The 27,874-nt window shown below is 30.4% G+C and overlaps 4 protein-coding genes across 6 annotated transcripts; 1 reads left to right on the top strand and 3 right to left on the bottom strand.

The window, feature by feature from the left end:
* Positions 1-2: 2 nt before the first annotated feature.
* On the bottom strand, positions 3-12,222 carry LOC128961935 (dystrophin-like). Of its 2 annotated transcripts, XM_054308261.1 has the most exons (18): positions 12,182-12,222; positions 10,418-11,812; positions 10,098-10,339; positions 8,629-10,011; positions 8,117-8,560; positions 7,908-7,988; positions 5,787-6,306; positions 4,966-5,129; positions 4,568-4,702; positions 2,707-2,993; positions 2,602-2,626; positions 2,192-2,508; positions 1,949-2,037; positions 1,409-1,817; positions 1,047-1,340; positions 804-968; positions 294-739; positions 3-222 (listed from the first exon to the last, which is right to left on the bottom strand). In XM_054308261.1, the coding sequence occupies exons 2-18, from the start codon at positions 11,787-11,789 to the stop codon at positions 59-61; spliced, it is 6,537 nt and encodes a 2,178-aa protein (XP_054164236.1). In that variant the 5' UTR covers positions 11,790-11,812; positions 12,182-12,222; the 3' UTR covers positions 3-58. The 2 variants fall into 2 exon arrangements, with proteins under 2 accessions (XP_054164236.1, XP_054164235.1); XM_054308260.1 differs by lacking the exon at positions 12,182-12,222 and having other exon boundaries at positions 10,418-11,984.
* Positions 12,223-13,615: 1,393 nt separating this feature from the next.
* Positions 13,616-22,531, bottom strand: LOC128961949 (protein dopey-1-like). 2 transcript variants are annotated; one of them, XM_054308282.1, is made up of 10 exons: positions 22,239-22,531; positions 21,610-21,768; positions 20,672-21,544; positions 20,219-20,358; positions 15,440-19,994; positions 14,746-15,360; positions 14,619-14,674; positions 14,424-14,435; positions 14,035-14,350; positions 13,616-13,964 (listed from the first exon to the last, which is right to left on the bottom strand). In XM_054308282.1, the coding sequence occupies exons 1-10, from the start codon at positions 22,299-22,301 to the stop codon at positions 13,722-13,724; spliced, it is 7,032 nt and encodes a 2,343-aa protein (XP_054164257.1). In that variant the 5' UTR covers positions 22,302-22,531; the 3' UTR covers positions 13,616-13,721. The 2 variants fall into 2 exon arrangements, with proteins under 2 accessions (XP_054164257.1, XP_054164258.1); XM_054308283.1 differs by lacking the exon at positions 14,424-14,435.
* A 1,770-nt stretch (positions 22,532-24,301) lies between these two features.
* LOC128960958 (U3 small nucleolar ribonucleoprotein protein IMP4-like) lies at positions 24,302-25,631 on the top strand. Its single transcript, XM_054307141.1, has 4 exons — positions 24,302-24,546; positions 24,637-24,745; positions 24,814-25,007; positions 25,065-25,631. The coding sequence occupies exons 1-4, from the start codon at positions 24,544-24,546 to the stop codon at positions 25,629-25,631; spliced, it is 873 nt and encodes a 290-aa protein (XP_054163116.1). The 5' UTR covers positions 24,302-24,543.
* Positions 25,632-25,896: 265 nt separating this feature from the next.
* On the bottom strand, positions 25,897-26,694 carry LOC128961684 (uncharacterized). The gene is made up of 2 exons (XM_054307944.1): positions 26,268-26,694; positions 25,897-26,139 (listed from the first exon to the last, which is right to left on the bottom strand). The coding sequence occupies exons 1-2, from the start codon at positions 26,692-26,694 to the stop codon at positions 25,997-25,999; spliced, it is 570 nt and encodes a 189-aa protein (XP_054163919.1). The 3' UTR covers positions 25,897-25,996.
* Positions 26,695-27,874: the final 1,180 nt, after the last annotated feature.

The following is a 27,874-nucleotide window of genomic DNA, read 5'->3' as shown; positions in this document are numbered from 1 at the left end:
CATGTCTTATATATATAAAGTATAAATTATATTAATAAAAATCAATAGAAATGTATAATTATTTATGTTTAGAGTTAACGCCATTATTAACATTGATTTCATTATCACTTCCCGCCTCATCATCAGTCATGACGTGAACTAATACTCCGACAGCTTTTCCTAAATTACCGGCCGTTTGCAGCAAATTGTTGACCTGATGTGCATTATTGACAGCTGATGGTCCTGTCATTGATGACGACAATCAAAATATTAACAATATATGGTTCTCTATGAATGACCAATTGAAGCCAAACCTTGATTATCAGCTCCGTTCATGTGGTGATGTCGTGGTCTGGGAGATAGAGATGATATGTTATTATTATGAAGACTTAGATGCTGTGGTCCACTTGACGTTCGAGGCAATGATGAGCTCGTGTTCTGATGAAGTAATGAAATTTGAGTCGGTTCGGGGTCTGCTTCAAGAAGTTGTCTCAATCGCTGCAATTGAGTCTCAAGTTGTCGATTATGGTCTTCAAGAATCTGCATCCGAGACTCTAGTCGTCCCTTGTGTTGGCGCAACATTTTCGCTTCGGCTAACATCGCATCCTCTCTATTAGGTGTCGATATKGAAGTGGTGTCAGCTTCTGAATCACTCAACATATTAGATCCAATTTTATGATTCAAATAATTATTTGAATAATTTAGTGATCTATTGCTTGTTTTCTCTATTCTTAGTTTTTCATATTCTTCTTGTAAAATACTATTAAAAAATAAATTTCATGTATAATACTATAATTGAATTTTAAAAATGATTAATAAAATACCGATTCTCTTCTTCTAATTCATGAATGATTGACTCCAATTCATCTCTTTGTTCGGCTTCAATGGTTGCCATTACTTGTGCGGGACTTTGTGGTGCATATGTTGTATATCCATAATCGTTGCCCAATGTCTGGCAGTATTGAGCAATCAATTGATGCTCATCTTCACTGTTGAGATAAACAAAAAATCATAAAATAAAAGGCAATCAAAAATAACTTCGTAATAAAATAACAATCAATACTAACGACTCATCTGGAGTAACGCTATTTCTTCCTCTGAGTTCTACTTCTGCCAATCGATTTGCATAGAGTTCAAGACGTGAATGCATGTCTTGAGTGGAGTGATGTAATGTATGTGAAGGAGATGGCGCCGGACTTTCCAAGTCATCGCCTTCTAATACTGTCTGAACGGGAAGATAACCGACTCGTGGATGGCGTTTGAAAAAACGCTTTGATTTAAATTTATTGCGAATAATGCGAGTGAAGTCTCGGACGTCTTCGCCTGAATGGATGACAACACAGTACTCTTGCATCGGATGTCTAATTATATAATATATTAAATAATATGACAATTAAATAGTTAAACAAATAAACAGATCAATGCATACGTGATTTTATGATGTTTAGCGCGACGGCCGGAAAAGAAACAGTTTTGGCACAAATCAAAGTTAAAACATTTCAAACACCGATATCTGAAACCAACAATCGGATATTGTCTACAGATATTACATTTGGCTTTATGTTTGGCTGTTTCCGATGCGGACAATCGGTGCAATACAGGCAACCAAACGATAGATTGCGGTTCCTGTTGTAGCCAATCAAGAAAGTCTGGGGCCGTTATCTCGTTTTTATTATTAGCCCTAAGAAAACATGATCTGACGGACGGCTCTATATTACTGCCGCCAAAGGCTGCGATTTCACCTAAAAGTCTCGGAATTTGTATGCAATCGTGTAATAAAAGGCCTAATTGTCTGTCATTTACAGTGCCGTTAGTGTTTGCAATCAAACGAAACAAATCTGTTATAAGAAAAAAAATTAAACAAATCATAAAATATTGTTTAATCTAAAGTTTGCTGTCTGTCTGTCTGTTTGTTTATTTATCACTAATACTATATTCATGAGAGAGTTTGTTATCTTTGTTAACTTACATTTGTATTTGTCTTCAATCGATGCATTGGAAAGTATGGATAAACCAACTTTGAATGAAAGGATCCTTATATGTCCCGTACGAGTAGTACTATTAGTGTGCAAATCATATAAAAACAATTATTGATATTACGCTAACATTTATAACAAATGGTTGTCTGGAGTTAGGATTTTTTTGGTGTGAAAAATAATGTTATTAAATGTTAAATATTATACTATAAACAAAACACAAAATATAGTCTTACGTGTCATAGAGATTGAGTAACCAATTAAGACATAAATCAATACAAAGGGGAACATTAACGAGAGTCGAGTGCTCGACGGCTATACCCTCGTACACGTTCTGCAAACAACTGATCATTTCAGAGACAGTGATTAGTTTATCGTTTTGTGCCCTTAGACCGAACTCATCGAAAGCCAATATAAGACTTTCCAATGGCACCAAATCCAGACACAACCGGCGCTGAACAGTACGCAACTTCATGGCTGTCCTGTAGGCGCTATACCGCACTTCATTGAATTCACTCAATGAGTTTAAAATTTCTGTATATTTTGGTGATTCCTATATTTGAATAACATATTCACATCACATTCAATATTCAATTTAAAATTCATAAACTTAATAATGCACTCAAATAAAAAACTTGAAACTTACCCAATGAGTGGTTTCAGTTGCGTGACTGTAAAGATAGATACAGTTGTTTAGACATAATAAATGATTTGTTGACATAACAAGAGTTTCTAATTTAAATTGACTTACTTTATATAATAAGGCACTTTATTGGCGGCCACAGCCCGTTCCCAGGGATGATCGACCGCTGCATTTAGGAATTGTTGCTGAGCTGATCCATGATCTCTAATAGCCTGTTCAATGGCTTTATGTCTTTCATCGGCAGCCAATTGTAGTAAACGTGATCGAGTGTTGAGTTCCTCCAAATAATTGAGATTAGAGTGGGATAGGAGTACATTGAGGCCCGTTATCCGTGCGGACGATTCGTTCACTTGTTCTGTTTGCACCAGAATTTGTGATACTCTCTCATGGAATGACTGTCCCATCAATTTCAACAAAATATATCAATTATTAAGTAAGTTATAAGTAGTTTTAATAAATATATTTTATAATCTATTAAAAAATTTTCGATTCACAGAAATAACTAAATTATTTATATCCACCCTCTACTTTAAATAAATTTAAATAATTAATAAATTTAAAATATAGCTTATAAAAACTAATATCTATATATAGTTTCCTAACAATTTAATTWAATTAATTTTATATCAATTAAAATATGAAATTAGAAATGTTTATAAACAATATAATTTACATATAATTTACATTTGCAAACTTTGTAATTTGATTTGATATTAAATTCAAATTATACGGTAAGCAAATGTAGCTTAAAATAAATAATATTTTTAATTATATCAATTACAAATCACAATTACCATCACAACTATATATAAAAGTATTTATTATTTTATCCACAACTCTCTTAACATAAGTATGAATATCTACAGAATATAGTGTATAAAAACTAAATACAAATATACAATAATATTCACAAATGTTTTTATATATACAGTACAATATTATACAATAGTTAATAAATCACATAATAAATTCTCTATGGTTTTCACTAAATCTCATTCACTGGTAAAACTCATAAACAAAGTCATTGTGTTTTTTGTATAATTTTTTTGTGATATTTATTTTGATCACAAAACATGACCGGAAAACTTGATTACGTTTTTAATTAATTACAAATAATTATTTCAATGATTAAACTAAATGATTAATAATTTTTATTGTCAGTTGAGATTTTGAGCAGGCAAATATTTTTATAATATACAGAAAGTATTTTATAATTTTGCTATTAAAAATTTATTTAGACTCTTAATATCACAAATTTTATAATTAATATTCATAGTAGTTCTCATACAGTAAAATAGTTTATTTTAAATAATATATGAAATTATGTTGTAAAAACACATTAAGATAATTTTAATTAATAAGATAATTTAATAATATCTTACAAAATACTGTTTAAATCATGTTATAATTTATAATAATAATTATTATATAATAAATACAGTAATTATTAAAWAAATAAYTATTTTGATAATTTAAGTTTTTTAGTAATTAATATATTTTTTTGTAAATTGTTTAATCTAATTAAACGCAATGCCTACTTATTATATAAAATAAAATCTATGAAAAATATGTGCATTATTTATAAAACAAATAATATAAGATTACTGTATATCACTGTATTTAAAKTATTGAAACTTCGGTTATGATTTTTTACACTTTTTTATAATTCTATTGCACTGAAACTGAATGTAATTGAAATTTTATATACTGTAGATATCAATCAATATAAWGTTACGGTAAATTTAATATCATTTACGAATTTGTGATAATTGTATACTTATTATATGTATATATACCATAATATATTGTATATTATTCAAGCAGTTTTTACAAATTAATATATTTGAGGTAATAATAGYGTTTGACTACAATAAAAAAATAACTAATTTCTTATAATACCAGTATATATATTTGATGTCAATTTSTAAGTCTAAAGTAAACATTGAAAAAATGATAGCCTAATACATACATTGAGTTGGATCAGATGATTCGGCAATTGTTCCAAAGGGATGTCCGTAATGATAGGCCATTTGGTTTTATGTGTTTCTAATGCATGCAATTTAGCGCTCAGGTCTTCCATACCCTTCTGCAAGCCGTGCATTCTCTGCAATGGATAGCAAATGTGTGACACAAAAGTTAATACCATTAAAATCCTATCAATACATTAATCAGATATAGATATTATAGGCGAACAATGCTTATGGCGTAACATTGATTGCCTTATGTTTTATATATGTATAAGAATAGATAGGAATTATTATATTAAATAAAAGTATTGAATGTGTATTGAATGGATCGGAGGTTTTGTTATGTGACAAGTGATAGGCTGTCAGAGCACATGTATGCGAATATTATAAGAATACAGACCCTCTGAACATCATCTAATCGTTTAAGTCTTTGCTCTGTCTGTTGCAATAACTCATTCCACTTATCAGACAGTTTGCTAACTTCCCGACGGATACTTCGGGTCAGTTCAATACCATCGCCGACACGATATGTATGCGCACGACTGTCCCCATCGTAATCTCTGACTGCAAGAAAAAATAGACAATAAATAAGTCGTCAGTTTAACAAATGAAGAGCTCAGCGCTAATATGTAGTGAACATTAAGATTCATAATGACTGGCATTTGTCGCTTAATAGACATTACTGTTATGTTTTGTATTTGCCCTTTGATTCGCATTCAACACAATTTCAGTCCCCAATCCCAATGCCTTTCAATGGATCCGCTAATAAACTTAATGCAAAACTAAAGTTACTTTTGTCAGGACTAATGATTCAATGATTCAATCATTTATCACTTGAATGCACTCAAAGTTTAATATAAATTTTCAAATTTTACACTTCAATCTAATAATACATTCATACAATCAATTTATGCAATAACTTAAAGCCAATTAAACTGTAATTCAATTTAAAGCGTAAAATCTTTTTTCTGAATGCTTTAATATAAGATTTTTTTATGTGTAACGCAATTATGCCAACAATTGCTAACAATATGACAAATTGCTTACAAATATTTGCACGCCTTTTAAAAAATACTATCAATTTTCATCAACACTAGTAAATGTTTTCAATACATTATCTGTCAAATTCAATGTCATTAAAGATATCAATTTCAATCAACAATAGTTTCTGGCGTTTCTCAAATTTTTTTTAAATAAAAATAATTATAAATCAAAACATACCCTCAGAATCGCTGCTTTCGTGATGTCCGATATCCTCTTTGGCCACAAAATTTCTTCCGGCCAGAAGACTGCTCTCAATAATGGGTCGTTTGTCATCCAACTGTCTTTTAAGTGTACGATTCTCGTCCTGTTGTCTTAAAATAACAGCCAAATCTCCTCCAATAGCCGGTTGTAATGATAATTCGGTTTCTTTCTTAATGATCCATTCGATCAGTTCTCGTAAAGATAGTAACAATTGATTACATTCTTCGACACTAATTTCTGTTCTACTTCTGTTCCATCGGTTACTCATGTCTTCTTCGTTTACTTCTTTATTATCTTCGGTTTCTTCTTCTTCTTTATTTTCTTCAGAATTTTTATCTGAATTACTCAAATCACCTGATTTTGTCAATAATTCTGATACTTTTTGATCAACTTCTTCGTCAGATTTTGCTTGAATATCCTTCACTGAAGACACACTTAGTTGTTTGTCATCAACTTTATCGCTCTCATCGGGAACCGGCAGTAAATTTTCCTGAGTCTTCAGATTATTTAATATATAAATTACTTAATAATTTATTAAAAATATTTCAATAAATGTGTAAAATGTAGAGAAATTCAAGTATAAAATAATTAAATTATTACAAAGTTATAAATATTAAACAAACAATGATTAATAATTAACACTATTATATAAATATACACTAAATTTATAAATCAACAAACACTAAATATAACAAAATTGTAAAATTTGCACATTTATTGACTAAAAACAACATTATCATCAAAAAACATTATTAAATTGGTTTGAATCAGTGATTGTATGTCTTAAGAATTGCATTATTCTTTGAGTGGTGAGACCAGACATTGGCTCTTATAATCAGTTTTTTGATTCACAACAAAACTCCGAGTGATTTATAGAGCATGCGATGTGAGCACCACTACCCTCAAGAATTGATCGATCGGTTAGATTACTACCACTGCTATAGTCATATAACAAGAATAATACATTCACTGAACACTACAATAGGTCTTTACACTCTGTAATCCCCAGCACTGGTAGATATATGCGCTACAGTATATGTGCTCAAAGTATATGCATAAATATAGCATAGCGTATATATTCTTTAACAGATAATAATATGGCTTATTATATAATAAAATGCTATAATATTTATACCTTAACTGCAATTAAAGATTAAAGAGTCAATCTTTTCTTATACTGTATAAGCAAATCAATGGTAAAAAGTCTTATATTCAATGGTATTAAGCGTACCATAAAATTCATGTAAATAAAAGACTAAATGTGTATATAATAAAAATGTTAAATAAGATGTTCAATAGTATAAAAAGTAGCAAATTTGTTGGCAAATGATTTAACAAATCATTATTTGCATTACATTATATGTTAAGCATTTACAAGTTTTATGTTTGTAAAATAAAATGACCAAAAAATAAAAATAGCAAATTTGCTCAAAACATAGAAATTGTATTTTGTAGTAAAACAAATAAAATATAAAAAAAATGAACATCAAATTGAAGGCATCTTATAAATGATTATTTTACGCCATTATTTTTTTTGGCTTTCGGCTTAAATGTGTGATACCATTAAAGTAAATTAAGATAAGTGAAGTAGTGATATATAAAAAAAGTTCATTACTCACTGACATCACCACAAAATGTTCATTCATTTTTTAGTACAATTTAAAAAAAACACAATCAGACAAAAACTATTTTTGAAAAATTCAATGAAATCTAATATACAGTAAATATATACTGTATTTCATATGTTTTGTACCATATTTTCATCAAATATATTTGCATTGATTGACTGATAGAAACTGTATTAAATTACTTTTTTATTTTTTTGACAAAAAAATTTCAAATAGTTTCGGAAAAGTCGTTAAAAAAGTCATTTTTCCGAATATTTATTGATAACTAATGTATTGATTTCATGTGCTGATTGTCGCACTTTTATCTGTTTTACATTTACTTATTTCTAAACCTTACAAAACCACATATAAAAACCATTTGATAACATAAAATCATTTCAATTGCAAAATATTGATTCAATTTTAGGAATCTTTTTTTTGCTATCTATTAGACGATAAAATTGAAAATAAGTGACAAAAATTGACTGACCGTTACTTTTATGGACTTAGATTGAGAAGAACCGGAGCTCTTATATTGCTTGAAGTTATTTAGCAAATCGTCATAACGTTTCTAATAATATAGAGAAGAAGAAATTGGTTTTATAATGTTTCAGAAAAAATTCAATAAAGTTTTATATAAGAAATAACATTAAAATATGCAAATATTATATATCCTATACATATAACAATTATACAAACCTGAATGAGTTCTGTTTGTTCTTCGAGTCGAATCGCGGCCTCATTTCTGTCCTGAAGACGATATGTATCGGTATAACTCTTAAGTGATATCAATGTGTTGGCGTATGTCTCAAATTCTTTGTCCATTTTGTCCACCTGTTCCGGTAAGTCTTCGGCCAGCACTTCGTTGTCAAGTCGTGTCTTGAGCTCACACTCGACACTCTGAATCCATCGCAAAACAGATAGAAGTTGTCTTTCGCACTGTTGGGACTCACTTTGAGTTGTTTCCAATTCTTTTTGTCGCTCTCTCGCCTCTCGACTTAATTTATCCCATCTGTCAATCACTGTCTGCAAGTCTTTCATCGACTGATCGGACGACATCTGTCTTTCAATTAACACTTTATTTATTTCTTGGATTCTTTCTATTCTTTCGTTTGGTTTGTTTCGCAAATAGTTTTCCAAATCCTAAACATATTTTCCATTAAAATGATTGTTTATAATAAAATTAACAATAATTATAACAATTAACTTACATCAAGACATTCAGAAATTTCTTCAGCGTCTGCCGCCAATTGTGGCGATCGTTTCAATTTTTTGGCCAATTTATCCAACCAATCATTTTCATTCATTAACAATCTTTTCATTTCACCGCTCAAAGCCTGACTTTTCTTAAGTTCACCGATCGCTTCGGTTAATATTTTTTCATAYTTATCTAAATTATTTTGAACTAAATTATAACGTTGTTTAAGCTCCTCAAGAGATCCAGTGGTTAATTGATTTAAAGTAATTTCATCCAATTTTTCTTTAATACCAATTATTTCGCGTTTTTTCGACAATACTGTCTCTAACATTAATTTAAGTTTCTTTTGATTGTTTTGGAAGTCAGTTCCAGTCACACAAATACCACTTTCGATGTCATTTTTAGATGAAATTATATAGTTTTCGGATTGAGTCAGCATCTCATGGATGGCATTACTGTTTTGCAAAACTATCTTTAACTTCATATTCTTATCGATGGTCGCATTCTTCAATTTTTCCCATTTGTCGTTAATTTCTTTAAATTTGGAAACATTTTTATAATTAAAATTCTTTGCAATTTCTACAGCATTTTTGTTGACATTATCTATAGACGACTGTATCGTTAATTTAATATCTTTTTGAAGTTTATTGCATTGTTCCAATTGTTGTTCCAGTGTTTCCATATCACCGATGGCAATGTCTTCATTAAGAAATACATCCACTTCGTCCATCCATTTGTCAAGACTCACGATCTCCTCTTCCAACAAATTAATGGTTTGCAATGACTTTTGAATTAATTCAATTCTTTCTTTGATTTTACTATTAACTGAATCCCATTTGACATTTAACTCATCCACGGTTTTGGACAACAATTTCTTTGATACTTTTGATTCTGTATTCAACTCGAGTAACTCTTTTGCACTTTTATTTATTTGTTTTAGATTTGTTTCCTCAGAACAAACAGTTTTAATCATTTCTTCAAACTTTTTCAACTCTTTTTCGAGTGCATTGATATCACTAACTGAATCCATAAATTCAGAATCAATTGATATGTTTGCTTTGTCAAGACATTGAGACAACTGGTGGGTGTTATTCAAAAGTTGAATTATTAGTGATGATGATGAAGAAGCAGAAGGAGATTCATCTTTTTTGACAATTGTTTTAAATGTTGGCGTTTTCACTGAATCACTAGCACTTTCTGGTGATGAGACACTGTTGAGGCGATCATTAAAAGACATTATCTTTTTGTTGGTTTCGTCCCAATGGGAAATAAACTTTTTGATGTCATTAATGTATGAATCACTGGTACCGGTAGGTAAATCAGAGCACAGACGGTGCATATCATCAGTAATTTTTTGGACCTTTTCCTTCTGCGTCTGCATCGACTTAAGACGCAACTGAAGGACACAATAGATTAATAAACCAATAATAGTATATTTAATCCAAAATTGCTATAAAGTGTTTAACAAAAATATTTACATACTTTGCATTGATCCACAAGTTTTGGCAATTCTCCAGAATTATTAATAGAAGTTTCCGTTGATTGTAACCATTTGTTGTGAGTCTCCAGAACTCGATTCATGGCATCCGTTTCGTTGTGTATCCGATTCACTTCCAACTGACTATTGACACGTTTCTGTCTTTCATCCATTGTTTGGTTCACTTCAATCCAACGATCGAGAATTGTTTGAACCACTTCTTCAATTGTTTGTGAATCTTCACCGACTAAATAATATTAAGAATTAGAGTTTTAAAGTATAATAAAAGAAAATTATAATATTATGGATAATAATATTTGTATACTTGATGTTAAGTCTTCGACAATTTGTTTTCCCTGTGCTATCAATTGTTCAAATTCTGTTTTTCTTAACTCCACATCTGCTTCTGTGTCCTCCAGTAAAACCTGTTGTTCTTCAATAGCTAATGATTCCCATAAAAGTGATCCTTCGTCCTCATCGGTATCAATGCCAAGTGCTTCCTCAACCCTTTCGAGCCAAGAAGAAAGTGTATCCAATTGTCTTTGCCATTCTTGAATACGCCACGAATCAAGTCTACGCTTTTTGGCGGTCGCCGTTGGCGTCGGCGGATTAGATGATGACTCAGAAGACGAACGTTCTTTCTTTTCAGGTGAAGAACTTTGTGATGAAACAGATGAACGACTTTGCGGTTGACTTAATGTATTAAGTGCTTCGCCCAACTGTTCCATTCGTTGAAGAATTGCATCCCAATGTTTGGTTAGTGCCTCCAGATTACGGGTGATTTCAATGGCGGCATCACTTCCGCGGCTAATCTTTGCGAGAAGTATCTGTGCCTGATCTGCAAGATTTGATGAATTTGTTTGCTGTAATTCCATCTCATTCTCAATTTTCTGCAATCGCTTCACTAAATCCAACACAAACTTAGATCCCGGAGGCGTTTCATTGGCCGCGTCTTCCATTTCGGTGAGTCTTCGGTCTAATTTTGTTAACCATTTGCTAAATTTTTTCTCTTCTTCACTCAATATTTTCCATGAATTATAAATAGTTTGCAGATTACTGCCGGTGTCCTCAACAAAGCGGCAGACATGACGCCACCGCTCGGCCAACGCTTCCAATTGATCCTCTAAGAAGGCAAAGTCATTTTCGCCGTTTTCATCACTAATCACAACCATATTTGACACAGAATTAACCACTTCTTGTTGTTCTTCTAGTTGTTTCTGAAGAAGTTTGTGTTGTTTTACCTGTTCTTTGACTGCCGAAAGACTGGAACCGATGTTAGAAAAATCACAAATCTTGACTTCAGCGGTGGTCAGCCATTCGCGCAATGAGTCCAACTGTTTCTTCTGTAGTTCCATAAGAGAGTCGTTTAGCTGTTGCTGTGAGTCCATCGCCTTAAATCTCAATTGATCCCAACGGGCGCTCAACAACTCCATCTGCAATGATATCTCATCCCTTTCGTCTGTATGGCAAACATCTGAACGGATGAGTTGTTGTCCTTCAGTAAACATGTGTTCAATCTTCTGTTGGTAATGACTTAACTCAATCATAAAGAGTTGGTTTGCGTGAAACAGTTGTTTCACAGTTTCTACATCTTTGTCGGCAATTGTGTCCCAATTGTTGAGCTGTTCTTCGGCGCCCAACATCCACGTCAGGATATCCTCCAGATTTGACTGATATTCACCTATTTTGTTGTCCATCTCTGTCTTCTTCTGTTACATTACTTTATAAGACAAAACACTTCATTAGAAAAATATATTTATTTATATAAAAAATTTGTGTCAAAAATAGTTTTATTTGTGTTGTGTTTCAACACTTTTTTGTGTCCCATAAGTAGTCAAACAAAGTCATTGAAAGGTAAGTAAAGTATTGTATTTTATAATACATTTCAAGTCAAATGCAGACAAACTATAGTTTACTTTACTATACGCTATACTACAGTATAGTCTATAGTCTATAGACGCGCCACGCCTTTGCAAAAATGTTTATTATAATTACAATTATTATTATTTATTTATATATTATATTGTGATATATTGTACTGAATTAATCAATTCAAATGATATTTTAAAAGCCAAACACAATTACTTACTATATGTCAAAATGACTTAAACAAATAAATAAATAAATAAAACATCAGCTAAAATGTGTCTAAAATATTTAAACATATATTTCTATTGCATTCATTTCATACAAATATTATTTTTTTAATCAGTAATTTGAAAACATTTTTTAAAGATTTTTTTGTTCAGTGTATTTAAAAAATATAACTTTAAAAAAAATATTTTTTAAGAACAAACGTTAAATTTTTTAATTATACTGTATATAACTATTATATTTAATTTTCTAGAAAAAAATGGGATATAATAAATATTTTGAAAGTTGAAATCACAGCAATAATTATACAATATTTATAAATTTTAAGACTTTTGAATGTTTGAAATGCTAAGAATAATTTTTTTAAAATTTAAAAATGTTACATAATTTTTGTCAACCAAACAATTTTTGTGTAACAGTTATTATTATTATTAGACAATCACTACTACTATGAATTAAAATGACATTTCGTTAATACTCTGTATATGATTAACGGATTAACTGATTTGATTTGTTTGTCACTAATCGGCTTTAAAAAAGTTTTGCAATTTTTTTTTTTTTTGAACTAATAATAAACTATATTTTACACTCAATAATGACAACTAAGAAATATAGATTAATATTAACAATGAACTACATTTCATATTATTAAATGCATTTAACATTAATATCTCTGATTTAACATTTTATCCATAGTTGCATTAAAATTTTCTATTATATTACCAATACTACTGTATTTATACAATTAGTGTATTACAGTAGTTATCTATGATATACTTACTTAAGATAATAACAACAACAACAAATCTATAACAACTTTAGTTATTATTTTACTCTATATTTATTTTGTTGTTTAATAAATAAGTTCAAACCTATAGTTAAATAATTTTATTTTTCTACTAAATATAAATTATATTTTCAAATTTTTTTATTTGATAACTTAAAAAATGATTGCTTTATTATTCAATTTAAACATAAATTACAATAAATTAAATTTGAGGCCAAAACAAATTAAAAATATTAAATAAAGTAATATCACAATGAAATGTCATTTTAAAGACAATAATAATTTGTTGTAATTAATTAATAACCTAATAATTAATAACTAACATTAATTAAAATAAAAAATTAAAAGCAGGATAGTAGGGATAAAACATTTTCTTTTTAAATGATTAAAATTAGACATTATTTGTTATATAATGAAATAAATAAATTATTAATACAGAAATATAATGTTTGTTCATTTATAATAATAGAGGCTCTAATTATATAATTATATATATCTTTCATTAAATATTTATAATATAGAACTCTGTTCTTAAAAATAATAACAGATTTTGTTGCGATTATACCCAACGTTTTAGTAAATTGTTTCTCCAAAAAATTAAATACGAGTTTTTTTTAAATATATTTAACAATTCATATATTATATATATATATATATATCTTAAATAATTTATAATTCAATGATTTATAACTGATAATCATATACTTCGAGGCACTTCATGAAATATGTTAACCGATTATCTATCGGTTTATAAATTAGGAATTGAGTCGAAAAAATCTATTTCCACTATTTTGTCGATGAATGCAAGCGCGTCATCCAATGATACGCTTGTCATTAATGGATCATTCAATTGATGACTTTGAGTTGATGTCTGCAAACTTGATTTAAGTAATGTATGGAAAAATGGATGTAATTCTTGTAAACTTTTAATTGATGTCTTAGTGATGAGCGGACACCGCGCTCTATACGGTATTGTCTCCACTTCTGGATTCTGTGTGTGAAAAACAAAACAATTTATTAATAAATTTTAATTATTAAAATTTTTACTAAATTTATTATACCTTTGTATGCATTAGATTATTAATGCGAACAATATGTGGTTCAAAAGGAGTTGTTATAGGATTGCCATTCGGATGAAGTGAACTTCTATTAACTCCATTAGACATAGTGTTGGGTTCTTTGTTGCCGCAGACAAACGCCCACCGATACATCTGAAACTGTGGCAGAGAATCGGCTGGAAGTGCAATTGCAATGTCCAATAGCTTACAAGCGGCCAAATATAGTTGAAGCCATTGAGGATTATTATGTGCGGCCAATCCATTGCTTTGACTGGTCACCCAACTCGAGTCCAAATTAGAGAGACGTTGAATATGTGCACTATTTAAAAAATAAAATAAAATTATGTATAAATTAAAATTAGTAAATAAATAATTATTATTCAAAGTCGTACCCATTGTTCTTCCTATGAATAGTAAAGAGCCAAAGATTGTGTTAGAAAAGGATAGACAATAAATAAACCCAATTAATAGAAATATAGATTTTCATTCATTATTAGTCATCAAATGATTTAGCATTAAACCCAAAAATGAAATGTCATTAATGTGTTAATTATATAGTAATAGATGTCATTAAAAACAACACTTACTTAAACTCAGGTGTGTCTGACATTAATTCCATTTCAATGTGAAGAAACACTTGAAACTACAGTAAAAATATTAAGGAAATTAATTAACGATTGATTAATAATTAGCGGTAATTTCAAAATAACTAACCATTTCAGTGTAGATGAAAGGCCATAAAGATGTTAAGTGGTGTGCGGACATCCTTAGGATGATAACTCTGAAGCAAAGTAATACCTGTGCCTGAACTAATGGTGATTGACTCAAACGATGCGATTCAATCAGCTTCTCCTGTATTTCCGACATATACTTCTGGTACTGGTCTTTCTCACTACAGAACAGAATCAATGCCAACCTTTTGACCAAATGAGCCCTTTGTTCAATCTCTTGGTCTTTATTGCTAAACATTTTGAGTGCACCACCAGATTGTGTGACTGACATTCGGGCCAAAAATTCTCTGAATGTGTTCTTGTCGTGAGTCATCAAATGATCAATAATGGTCTTCCAATAACCAAAGTTTTCTGAATCCAATTGAAAGAAAGTTGGGTCCAATAATAGTTCAAAGGCGTCCTTACGCCACGCTTTTCGGGTGTACTGATAACCCGATATGTTTGATAGTAAGTGAGAACAGGCTCTAAAACTCGGGGCGTTATGTTTGGTCCGATTCTTCAGATATGGAACGATATAATACATAATATTCTGTACCAAAGGAACCACTTTCTCTTTCTCTTCACTCACGTAAACCACATCAAGTACTGGCGCTACAAACTATTCAAAACATTAATATTTAATATAGAGATCAATATTAGTCAATATTGTGCTAAAATTAGCACAAATTATAACTCACTTCAGCCAAAGCACATAATGCCTGAACACTAAACTTAGAGAGAAATGAGTTGTCAGCGTCTGATATGTTTGAGTAATCAATGTTTCCATTGATTGAATCAATTGTATGGAAAGTATTGTCCAAATTATTGCTTTCATCATCTTCTTGTTGATCAGCTTGTGGTCCGGGAATCACTTCTAAATTTCTGCGCAACCATTTAGTCTGTCCCAGTCTGGCGCCGGCAACTGTAGTACACGCGTCCACCAATTTCTGTGCCACATCTTGTAAATCCTTTTGGTCTTTGCGGTCCTCAATAAGTGGCGCCGCCTGAACAAACTCATGAAGAATAGCCAGCAAATGAAACTGAACTAATGGTTGTGCCATTGTTGAGATTTGCAGACCATCTTTGAGTAGCGATAATACAGACTTCCAGCACTCAAGAAGTTGGGATCCGGGAAATGCTTTAATATAGGCCAAGAAGAACTGTAACATACATACTTCAATAGGCGGTCGTTTCATGTGCTTTGAACTGTTGGCATTTGGAGGCGCTTTGATGGCCTGTCGTATAGTTTGCAGAACCGATTCCATGGGTAACACACGAATAGCAGCCACTAATTCAACTAATAATAACTGATCAGTTGAACAACTTTGAGACCATTGTTTCCGATTTTTAATTCCGTTGTTATCTCTCATGTCATACCAAACAATGGCTACTGATGTCATAAAATGTGAGCCATGAATGAGAGACAATGGCGACAAAAATGTTAATATGTTTTGTTTGACTTCTCTACTGCTGCCCATTATTTGCCATCCATTATCCAATTCTTCCTTTTCGGTACATTTTATTTGCTTCCAAACCATAAGAAGAGCAGATAAAACTCTTGGCAAATGAGTCAATACAGTCTTTCGGGTCGATATTAAAGGATCGTTATTAGAGTCGCGACCTAAAGTCGAAGATTCTTGACTCGACTCGGAAACACTGAATACATGCAAGAAATTAGTAAACATTGAGAATGGATTAGAACTCGAAGTTATAAGTGTTGCCGAATTCGGGTTAATTGCTTGTGTCTGTGGTTGAAGTGTTGGACTACTCGGAGTACCAGAAGTGTCGAGTAAGCAAAAATGGCAGAGAGTGGCCAAACTTTTTAATAGAACTATCAGATAATTAGATGACATTTCTGTTTTGTCGTCTTTCATTGTCTTCATTGTTATTTTATTGGAAGTACTCTCAAGATTTTGGCACAATTGAGTTAAAACACAAACGACGAGTCGTGATAGTGATCGTCCGGCATATGAAAGAGTAGCCTCAACTAAGTCCAACCAATTTGAATGTAAGTGAACTTTGTGTGACTGTTGTAATGCTGTCTGAATGGCCGACAAGAACATAGACTGCGCTGGTATTAACATATTCGGGTAATATTTTAAAGAAGACATTTGTGGTTGAAATCTAATTCTTGCAGCCCTTGAATCACTCCCTTTTCTGTTGTGTGTCGGCTGCTCTTTATCAGAGAGATTGGGTGATACTTTGTGCTCTAAAATCATTAACTCCTCCAGAAGTTTAAGCAAAGACTTTTGAAGGTCTTCTTGGAAGCCATTCGTCGAATTGTGACATTCATTGAACTCAATGAGTGCGTCGGCAAAAGCACTGTCATTAGTATTTGTCGGCTCTTTCTCTTTCTTTTCCATAAAGTTGTAAACACTTGAAACAATACATTGGAGTAAAGTTTTCTGAATTTTACACCTCATAAGTAAATCATATAAATATGTAGAGAATGTCTGCTTTCCTTTAATCGCAACCGACAACTGATTGAATATGAGTCGCAACACTTCACACGAAACAATTCGCACCTTTTGGTTGCCAGCAATCTCTTCCTCATTAAGTCTGGTTTGTGGTAAACTTGGATAATAGCTGCGCAAGTATTGCATACAAGCGGATACTACCACTTCGAGAAAAGAACTGCTTCTAAATGAAGTAATTGATTCCGAGCTTAAATCACTATAAAATCCTTTGCCGTATATAGAGTTGCGATGTCTAGACAAGAGTGCCTGCAATTCCTGTGATCTCAAACCTAATCGATTGCTAATACTAGTGGTTGCCATCGCAAAGAGTACACGTTGTGGTTCAGCTAATATGATATTCCAAAGGGTTGTCAATGCATAAAGTGTACGCTTGGAGTCATACACCTGCTGGTAGAGTAGCATATGGGAGTGTAGTTGGCTTAATGAAACGGGTCGACTATTGGGACCCACACTTATTGTCTCGGAATTAGTTATTGCTGTTTGACTATCTTCTGATTCGGAACTATCTTCTAAATCATATACAACTTTATCAATCACTTCTTCAAGTACTGAAACAACAATTTCATTGTCGGTAAGCTCAGAGTCATCCATGATTTTCTTCAATGGTACTGGAGTTGAACAAGTAGTTGTAGTTCGAGAAGGAACTGGCGTTGAATATGGTGTCGGAGATTTCATAAAATTGTCTGATTTTATAGATTTAGTGTCCAGTCGTCTAATATTTGATAGGTTTGGTAAAGATCTGGCAAATGGCACAGAATTCGAATCAAATATTTCAAAAGCATCGCTATTTAATGAAGACATTGATCCAAATGGATTCAACACCATATTGATTGACATGTATTTATCCATAATATTGTTTTCATGACTCGGAGGAACTTCATATTGTGAAAGATGTACTTTCTGTGTAATCCATTTGTTAAGTGAATTAGAATTATTGGCAGTTTGTGTGAGAGTCAGTACTTTATTAGAGGGAACGGGTGATGGAGTAAACCGCATACGACCGTCGGAGTTAACGTGATATATAACATTGCCTCCGGTACTGCTAATGGCGTATATCTTGGATTCCGAGTTAGCAATAGATGCGTTGTCTATTTCATCGACTGATTTACAGTTAGTGTCAGCAATACAACTGATACCGGGTTGGTGTATGTTTGCGTGTTGTACAGACAGTCGACTCGTGTCGGGATGTAATATAATAAACAAAAGTGGCTCTAAAATTCTGGCGATATCTCCGCACTTTAGAGACTGATTTAGCCAATCAATAGCCTGAGCGTTATGAGAGTCCACTTTATTAGACAAACTGTCTAACATAAAAAACAGCGGTCTATCAAACTCTCTGGCCATCGCCGACGGCATTGATTTCATCTTCAAGTCTCGGGTTATGTTATATAAAACAGTAAATCTTTTTCTGGATTCATAGGCAACTGTTTCATCGGGTGATATCATTGATGTACATATAACTGATTCACAAATAGATGAGTCAACAGCGAGATTATGTAATTGTTGCAGAAGTGTTGCTGTTTCCAAATGAAGATGTGCTTTACTGTCTTCAAAGTTTGACCACAGTTTGGTAGTCGCCTGTGTAAACCATGATGTCTGATGAAAAATAAATGCCAATTCATTTGCTGATATCATTGGATCAAAGTGAAAGCCTTTATTATTATCTTTAGAATTATCATTTGTGCTGAAGTCAAAAACTGGTGATCCATTTGCTGTAACAGCTGTTTGATTAACTGGTAAATCAAAAAGTAGAGCTTTCGTCAGTGTTATTAAGTCTAAAACAGATGATATGGAGGTATAGCAAACTTGTAGACAATCTTTGGGATAAATAGACAAAACAAGTAAATGTTGAAACCATTGTTGCAGTTCATCACAACTTGAAAATTGTAATTTTGTTGTCTTTTTGTCGGATAGGGCAGGAATGGCTGACATTTGTACCAACAATTGGCAAAGATTTGTATATACATTAATCATATCAGCATTGATATCAATAGATCTGATTTGTGTCTCAAAATTGATAACTTCTCGGTCGCTGTTTATTGACGATACACGAAGTGATGCAAAACATTCATTTAAACCAGTTTTGTCTTTTACTAAACGATTTTCAACAAATTCAACGAAGAATGTCTGTAATGTACTAATCAAACACTTTTGAAACAATTCATCATCAATGAGTCCTTCAGGTAACGGATGACTTTCATTATCTTCACCCTCTTCTCTAATAACAGACTCGACTTTTTGAAGTATTTTTCCACCGGCTTTAAGGTCTTTAGTATCACTTTTGCGACGATTTTCAAGAGTTTGAGTGATTGTGGGCTTAATTTTATTGATAATATTTGAACATAACTTAATCGAGTGTTCAAAGTCTATACTGTGAAGAATTGATGAGTGAGTGATGAGACAGTTGAGGACATGGAGTAGGAATTGTGTTAAATAGGATTGACTGGTATTCTCATTAAAATTGGTCGCTTCTACCGATACATTGTCTAAAACGAAGTTAACGAGTGTACACATCTCAACAATGGTTATCGACTCAAAGCCAACATTCTTAACATATCTATTATTATTATGGCTATCGAAATGTATATAATGTTCACAGGAATGGGAGAACAGTTGGCTTATGTGATGCCATAAATAATTAATTCCGATATTTGTAAACAACAAATTGCTCGTTCGTATTAAGTCGGCTTTCAGTGTCTTATTATTGTTATTATTAATGTTATAACTATTATTGTTATGACTATTGCCTACAAAACCAAATTCGTGATATAGTGCACTGCATATAAAAACAAATATAAATAAATTATATATTTATATATAAGTCATTAGTATATAACTATAGTCTTATATTTTAATCATTACTATAATGTGTTTTGCATTTGTATAGAATAATAAATATATGCTATAATATTGTACAATAAAAACATTGATAGCTAAACAATATTTATATTTCAATAACAAAGCAAATATTATCAATTGTATAACACTATTAATGCTTACCGTAATATTTCGAGACATAAATTATCGATTATTGGATGACTTATTTCTCGGTGATCTATTAGACATATAAGTAGCCGATATGGCCAGAGATCGCCCAGAGATGACCATGAATTGGGTATCGGAATTAAATTTGACGGATCCTTTAAGTAAATAAAAAATAAAATTATTTTAATTCAAATTATTCGCTTCAATGACTCAAGAATTTCTGGTTTTTGTTATTGTTTCACAAAAGCTAAGTTCAAAAACACATTAATTATTACATAAATGTATAGAAGGGTACAACACATCAGTAATAACAAAAACATTACACGAAATTTAGAGAAAATATCAAAAATATTATTATAAACACTAAAAACACTTTACATTGCAACTAATGTTTATAAATATATAAAGTATAGTAAAGTGAAAAAAACAGTAAAGAAAGTAATTATCATTAAATAATAAATAACTTACAATTAGACATATCTTGAAGGCGTCTAACACAAGCTCTTTGGCAAATGTCTCAAAATACGACTTATCAGAACCGATAGCTTTGGCTAATTTCGTGGCCTCTCTTCTTGATTTAGGATTAGAGCTGTCCTCAGCTGTTAACCATTGGGTGAATCTTCTATTTAATGATACATCCCGTCTTAAGAGCACTGTTATGGCAGCAGTCGTTATGCTTATCAAATCCTGTCGTGCAATCTGTTTGTTATGCATCGGAAAACACGAGAGCAAGAGGTCAAGTATAGCTCTCTGAACCAATACATTGCTGGTATCGAGTAGTGCCGCACAGATACCAGTGATCATTGTTTGAAGACATGTACCCATTATATACAACTGATCTTCAAGACTTCGTTTCTTATTAAAATGAGATGTAATAAACATAATGGCATGAAATCTAACCGATGGGTTATTTAAGACACATCTCCAGAGGGAGCCGTAGAAGAACTCTTGTGAGACTGCATTGCAAACCTCGACGAGTAATTTGTCTGTCCTTTCGTGGCAATCATTCTCCTCCAGTCCGGGCAATATTGCTATGAGAAAGCCGTCCAAAGCCGGCGTAAGGCGCGTTCCCAATGGTATGAAATGTTTCTCATATATCTCCAGAAGCGATGGCTTCACATTAATGGCCGCATGACTTAATAGTGGAAACAAACCGTTTGAATAAATACTTAATTCTTGTATGAGTCGATCGGTTCCAATGCACTTAAATATGAAATCATAGGTTTCCAATGCCTTTAAGTGGACACCCGATGGCAACGCCGGATGCATACATTGGGCCAATCGTTGTCCTACAGTAAACCGACGGGGAATTACATTGTATTTGACATTATTGGAGAGCACCTGAAAGATATTAACAATACATTAAAGTCGGTAAATCACTTGATAGTTATTGTGTGGTCACAAACTTTGTTAAGTTTTCCCAAAGCGTTGACCAGATCTGCCCACTCGGATGTATACTCAAAGCCTTTGAGTGCTCTATCCATTTGTTGGACATAAGTCCGATACTTGGCGTCACTCATCAGCTCGTATTCATCGAGTGATGTTGTGGTCGGACTCCGAGATATCTTCATGTTTTTGGCGGCGATTCAGACAATCAATTGATTTAATAAATAAAATGATTTGAATTTCAATGGAAAACACAAAACAACAATAAAATCAAATTGAAATCAACAATAAATCATATAATATATTAACAAAAGCACAGCCAAGTAGTGGCCAATCGATGGTCAACACAATGTGTCGGATAAGTGACCAATAAGTGGATCAATTGGTGTCCAAACATATCATTGAAGGCATAGACTGAGTGTTGTGTATGTGTTGTAAGTGTTGTATAGTTTTGTAGTCAACGTATGGCAAACACATAACAACACTACAAGTTGTGAGTCAATGCCAATCACACGATATTCTACGCAACGATCGCTTCACTTATTTATTGTACGATATGTTTGGGCACTGATTGCCGCACAAACTCATTGCTTATAAGTTATAACATTCAATACAATACTACAAACACATAGACATTACATACACTTACCAAAGGTTTGCCTGTTTTGCCTGAATTTCGACCCTTTTGTACGTAACGTTGCATCGCATCCATGGATTGATTGCATAAAAACACTATTCATTCAAATTGATTAACAAATTCACTGTATATACAGTCAGTCAGATAGAGATCGCATTCATAGACAAACAAAACATGTAATCAATTGAAATAATAATTTGTTTTTAAAACACATTTTTTTTATCCATTAATTGATTTCTTTTTTCATATTCAATGTCTATAAGAGAGAGTTGCAGTCAAATGCCACACACTTTCTCAATACTAAATGAATCACTAATTTATGTCATTTTTATAAGCGATATATTACTTAGTGATTAATACCTGAACGACAAAACCCTTATCTAATCGGTTGTCCTTTTATTATGCAAACCAAACAGTTATTATTATTATTATTATTATTACATATTTTTATTGGACTAACCGTACAAAATATTTGTTGTAAACACTATATAAATATTTAATCTATTGATTATTATTAGCACAAAATTATTTAAAATATTTGCCGCAAACTTAATATTTTTTTGCTAATATTAAGCACTCTTTTGTTATAATATGTTGACATAAAAATTATTGCTATATTTATTAAAAAAAACTAATAATAATTTTCATTTTATAGATATATAGGATATTTATGAAATGTATGCTATTTTAATAATTCATATATATATATATATATATATATGTGTGTGTGTGTGTGTGTGTGTGTGTGTGTGTGTGTGTGTGTGTGTGTGTGTGTGTGTGTGTGTGTGTGTGTGTGTGTGTGTCTGTCTGTGTGTATGTGTTCAGTGCCAATATTTTATAAAAGATTTATTGCAATATATAGTCTATTATCATCATTATATTGTGCTTCATATACATAGATATATTCAGGTCTATAGTTATACAACTATATTTGTGTTTTATTGAAAACTTTTTTATGTAATAATGTACAACAATGTGATAAAAATCAATTAGTCATACGTGTAGAACGTATAATATATTATATTACCGTATATTGTATGATATTTTGTAGTATTGCCCATAATATTAAAAAACATTTGTAATAATGTCATTGTTAACTAATTATTGTTAGTATCAAAGGTGTGTTATATACTGTCCTAATAAATTTAGTATAGGTTTGTACAATATATACTGTATATAAAGTATTGTATTGTATTGTATTGTACTGCATTGTATAACCTAATCATATTAATTACTATTATTTTTTTAAATGCAAACATTGGCTATAAATGACTCATAATATAAGGCTGTTTTCAAATTGCAATATACGATATAATAAAATTTTTTAACTATGCATGCTAAATTATTGTAATTTTTGTTTTTAAAAATTATTAAATTGATTGGCAATAAAGTTTTATTTGCTTAGTTTGTTTGCATAGTATTGAACTATGCAAGTATTGAAACAGTTATAATTTTTTAATGACAATAATTGTATCGACAATATTAATATAAATGTATTTTATACTGACTTAATATGTGATATTCTCAATGTATGACCAATGGGTAAGATATTAGTACTGTTTTGGCAAAACTGTCTCAAAAAATACTTGTTTCAGATTCTGTATTCAAATGTATGACAAAAATACCGTTTAATTCAATGAAAACTATTTGTCAAATAACTTCTCAAAGAAACAGAATTTCAATGCATATTAATATACATTTGTGTGTCAATAACGTCACCCAAACATATGATTCAATTTTATCCTATTATATAGTATTGTCTATTAATTGACAATATTTTTGATGTTTGTATTTAATTAATTTGTTTGTTAACTAAATTTAATTGAAAATTTCATACAATAACTGAATAAATAGAAACCGCAGACAAATATATGAAAACAATTGCATTACGTTATTGATTGTCATTCAAATCAAAACCACGTTTTGCTGTGCATTACATTTAAATGCATTTGTTTTTTGCATTAAAAATATATTAAATTAATTTTAATTATTATTTGTTTTGTTTTATTTTAATCACAATAATTGTTATTATTATTATTGTTTTCAAATAAACAAATCTAAAATCACACAACAATTTGTGTCCAAATTTGGTATATCATTGAGTGTTAACACAACAAAAGCATTTCAAATAAAACACATTTAATTAAAGTTTGTTTTCAATGCTATCATTGAATGTGAATTGAAATGTGTTTTCATTGAATTTTTTGTTGTAAAACATATCGATTACAAAACAATTTGTTTTTATTTTTAACAAATTATTTTGTTATTGACATTAATTGTCAATTGATTTATATATTTTTGATTGTTGTCGATAAAAATGGTAACATTTATTATTTCATATTTAATTAATTGTTTATGAATTTGTAATTAAAAATATTAATATAAATTAATGTCTGAATTGAATGATTAGTTGCGAAGACAACAACGCATACGAAGAGAGTATTTATACCGAAAAGCATTGGAAGAACAGAAACGTGTGATCACTGAACGCAAGGAACAGCTCAAGAGGTCACTCGATGGTGGGTTAGCTCATAGGATATTATTTTAAAGATTAATGATTTGAATTATGATTGATATTTGATGACAGAAAATAAGGAGATCCCAAATGAGTTGAAGAAAGGCGCTCTTCAGTTACAATCTGTACTCGAGTGGGACGACGAGGCGTCAGAATTGGTGACCAGTCATGAGGACGATGAGTATCGATGGGCTGGTGTTGAGGACCCAAAGATAGTGATAACTACATCACGAGACCCGTCATCGCGACTTAAAATGTTTGCAAAGGTTTGTCACAATTTATTTTTTGGTGATTAAAATGTCTTAAAATTATCATTAAATTAGGAATTAAAACTAATTTTCCCGAACTCTCAACGGCTAAATCGTGGAAATTATGAACTAAAACAACTAATTGAGTCGTGTCGGGCCAATGATGTCACCGACTTTATAACAGTTCACGAAACCCGCGGCGAACCCGACGGTCTGGTCATATGTCACTTGCCATATGGACCGACAGCTTATTTTCAATTATGTAATACAGTTATGAGACACGATATACCAAATATCGGTACAATGTCTGAAGCCTATCCACATCTGATTTTTCATAACTTGAAGTCCCGATTAGGCCAAAGAGTAATGAATATATTGAAATATTTATATCCTGTTCCTAAAGAGGACTCGAAACGAGTCATAACATTTGCCAATCAAGACGACTATATATCATTCAGACACCACACCTACAAAAAAGTAGACGGAAAGGTAGAGTTGGCAGAAGTTGGTCCCAGATTTGAGATGAAATTGTATGAAATTAAATTGGGAACTATAGATATTGCAAATGCTATCGACTCTGAATGGATATTCAGACCTTATATGAATACAAACAAAAAGAGAAAGTTTTTAAGTGATGAATAGGTTTTATTAATTTATTATATTATTATTATAAACCATTTAAATTGAATGTCATGTTTGCTATTTTGCAATATTTGCAAAGCATTTGTTAAATGAAATTATTTTTGTTGTTTACATTATCACGAAATTGAAAATATTACACAATAAAAATAATTTTTTAATAATTATTTTTATTAAAGCATAACTTTTTTATTTCAAAACTATATTTTATATTAACAAATGAGAAAAAATAAAACAAAAATAAATTCTATAATTTAATGAAGTACTGAATATATTAAATATAAATTAAATGATATGTTGTGTTAAATGTATTGCATATGTTGTAGTTATATGTGTTTATACGTAATACGTATGATATAAAAGTCATGTCAAGCGTTGCACTTAATTAACATATATTTGTGGCTTAAGACCAAACCCATAAAATAAACAATAATTTCAATGCTATAAAACACTGAATAAACGATTAATGTATCGGTAGTCCTGCCAAACACGAAACCCGACAATGAATTGCCTGTAAATATATAAGAAATTTCTGATTTAATTAAATTATTCATTCATTTAATTATATAATTATATTTTTGACTGACTTATGCAGTATTAGTATTATTGTTAATAATTATTATTAATAATAAGTCTGACCTTCAATAGCAATGAACGCAATGTCTAACAGAAAGGCTATTATTAGACCAAAATATAAGATGACATAAGTTGTCATTAAATAGATATTGAAAAGAAAGACACCAATGAATGCACTGATATATGCAATACAACGGATTGTCAAAACCAGTGCTAAATAAAGTAATAATTGTTTCCTATTTTCTTGTATATCTGAATATAAGTAGTCATCGATTTTTATATTGCAATACAAATGACATGATTTGTCGGTCACATTGGACTCGCATATATGACAGTCCGGTGCGTTAAAGTATATAAACATTACATAAGAGCTGGCATTAATTGATACCAAAAACAATAGCAATGACAGTACACCAAACACGGGTCGCAATGCATTGTAGGGACACTCAGATAGGTCTCGACGTGACTTTAACTTTGCTTTCTTTGACATCTATTTATAATTTGATATAAATAATAATAATTAATTATAAGTATAGTTAGATAAATATCATAATAATAGTATAATAATTATTATTGATATACTAATTTAGGAGATAATAAAATAGTATATATATTTTTGAATATTTTAGCTCATGAATTTTTATTGTAACTAATTATAATAATATTGATTGTTAAGATATATAATAAATTACATTAGTATTAATTAAAGTACTTTTATAATTCATTTATAATTCATATAGTATTTTATTCATTTATATAAAATGTCATATTTATTATAACGTTATGAACTTATTTTTTTATGTTTAAATAATGCATAAAATGTTTTTGTGAATATACAGACTATGAATATACAGATAATGCAGTATTGAATATAATACTWTATAAACAAAACAGTATTATTTATTATACTGTATTAATACGAAATGTCGTTTATACCATATTTTCTATTTTTATTTATCTATATTATTAAATACAACTAATTATAATCTTATATTCTATCTGACCTTAAATTATAATATTAAAATATTTTGAAGGTTTGTCTGAAAAAAACAAATAAAAACAAAATTATGTTTTTACGAATTACTGCATATTGTAATTGTCTAATTAAATCATTATATAGTGATTTCCTAATTTAAATTAATTGATAAATTTTTGAATATTTTTTTCAATATAATGTTTTACATTTTGTCTATTTTGTAAAGTAATTCATTAATGTATTCTTTTTTTAAATATTAAAATTACATTAATTAGAATTACCGTTAAGTTGTTAACACATTTTGAAAGAAAAATCAATTATAAATATTAGGCAAATACAGTATTTATAAATGCAAATCATTAATGATTTTTTTAAACTTCAATTATCAAAAGTTTTTATAATAATTACAGACAATAATTATATTCAATAATTATCTTAAGTATACAAATAAATAAAAATAATTTCTAATACTTGTTTGTGATGAAAAATATTGAGGAAAATATCTAACATTTTACTGAATATAATAAATTATATAATTTATTTACTGAAGTCATATGATAACAAATTATAAACAATAATTTAATTTAATTATAATAAATTGACAATTAAATTTAATAAATTAAATATTAAATCCTAGTATTATTTCAAAACATTTTATAAATTTAATTATTATGAATTGCTTATACTTTATTAT

The sequence above is a fragment of the Oppia nitens genome, unplaced genomic scaffold (genome assembly GCF_028296485.1).
Source record: "Oppia nitens isolate AA-2021 unplaced genomic scaffold, nextdenovo-longstitch-racon4-pilon3 scaffold5_pilon_pilon_pilon, whole genome shotgun sequence".
NCBI classification, from domain to species: domain Eukaryota; kingdom Metazoa; phylum Arthropoda; class Arachnida; order Sarcoptiformes; family Oppiidae; genus Oppia; species Oppia nitens.
This window is presented reverse-complemented; position numbering and strand designations above follow the sequence as displayed.

Bases quoted from the DNA above. Each gene is read 5' to 3' on its own strand.
- LOC128961949 (XM_054308282.1), bottom strand. From the start codon at position 22,301: ATGGATGCGATGCAACGTTACGTACAAAAGGGTCGAAATTCAGGCAAA. The intron at 15,361-15,439 runs GTGAGTTATAAT...TGTTTTGAATAG, and splicing joins CATTATGTGCTTTGGCTGAA to TTTGTAGCGCCAGTACTTGA. The intron at 14,675-14,745 runs GTTAGTTATTTT...TTTTTACTGTAG, and splicing joins CTTTCATCTACACTGAAATG to TTTCAAGTGTTTCTTCACAT.
- LOC128960958 (XM_054307141.1), top strand. The intron at 24,746-24,813 runs GTGGGTTAGCTC...ATTTGATGACAG, and splicing joins GCTCAAGAGGTCACTCGATG to AAAATAAGGAGATCCCAAAT. The intron at 25,008-25,064 runs GTTTGTCACAAT...TCATTAAATTAG, and splicing joins GACTTAAAATGTTTGCAAAG to GAATTAAAACTAATTTTCCC.
- LOC128961684 (XM_054307944.1), bottom strand. From the start codon at position 26,694: ATGTCAAAGAAAGCAAAGTTAAAGTCACGTCGAGACCTATCTGAGTGT. The intron at 26,140-26,267 runs GTCAGACTTATT...ATATATTTACAG, and splicing joins TGCGTTCATTGCTATTGAAG to GCAATTCATTGTCGGGTTTC.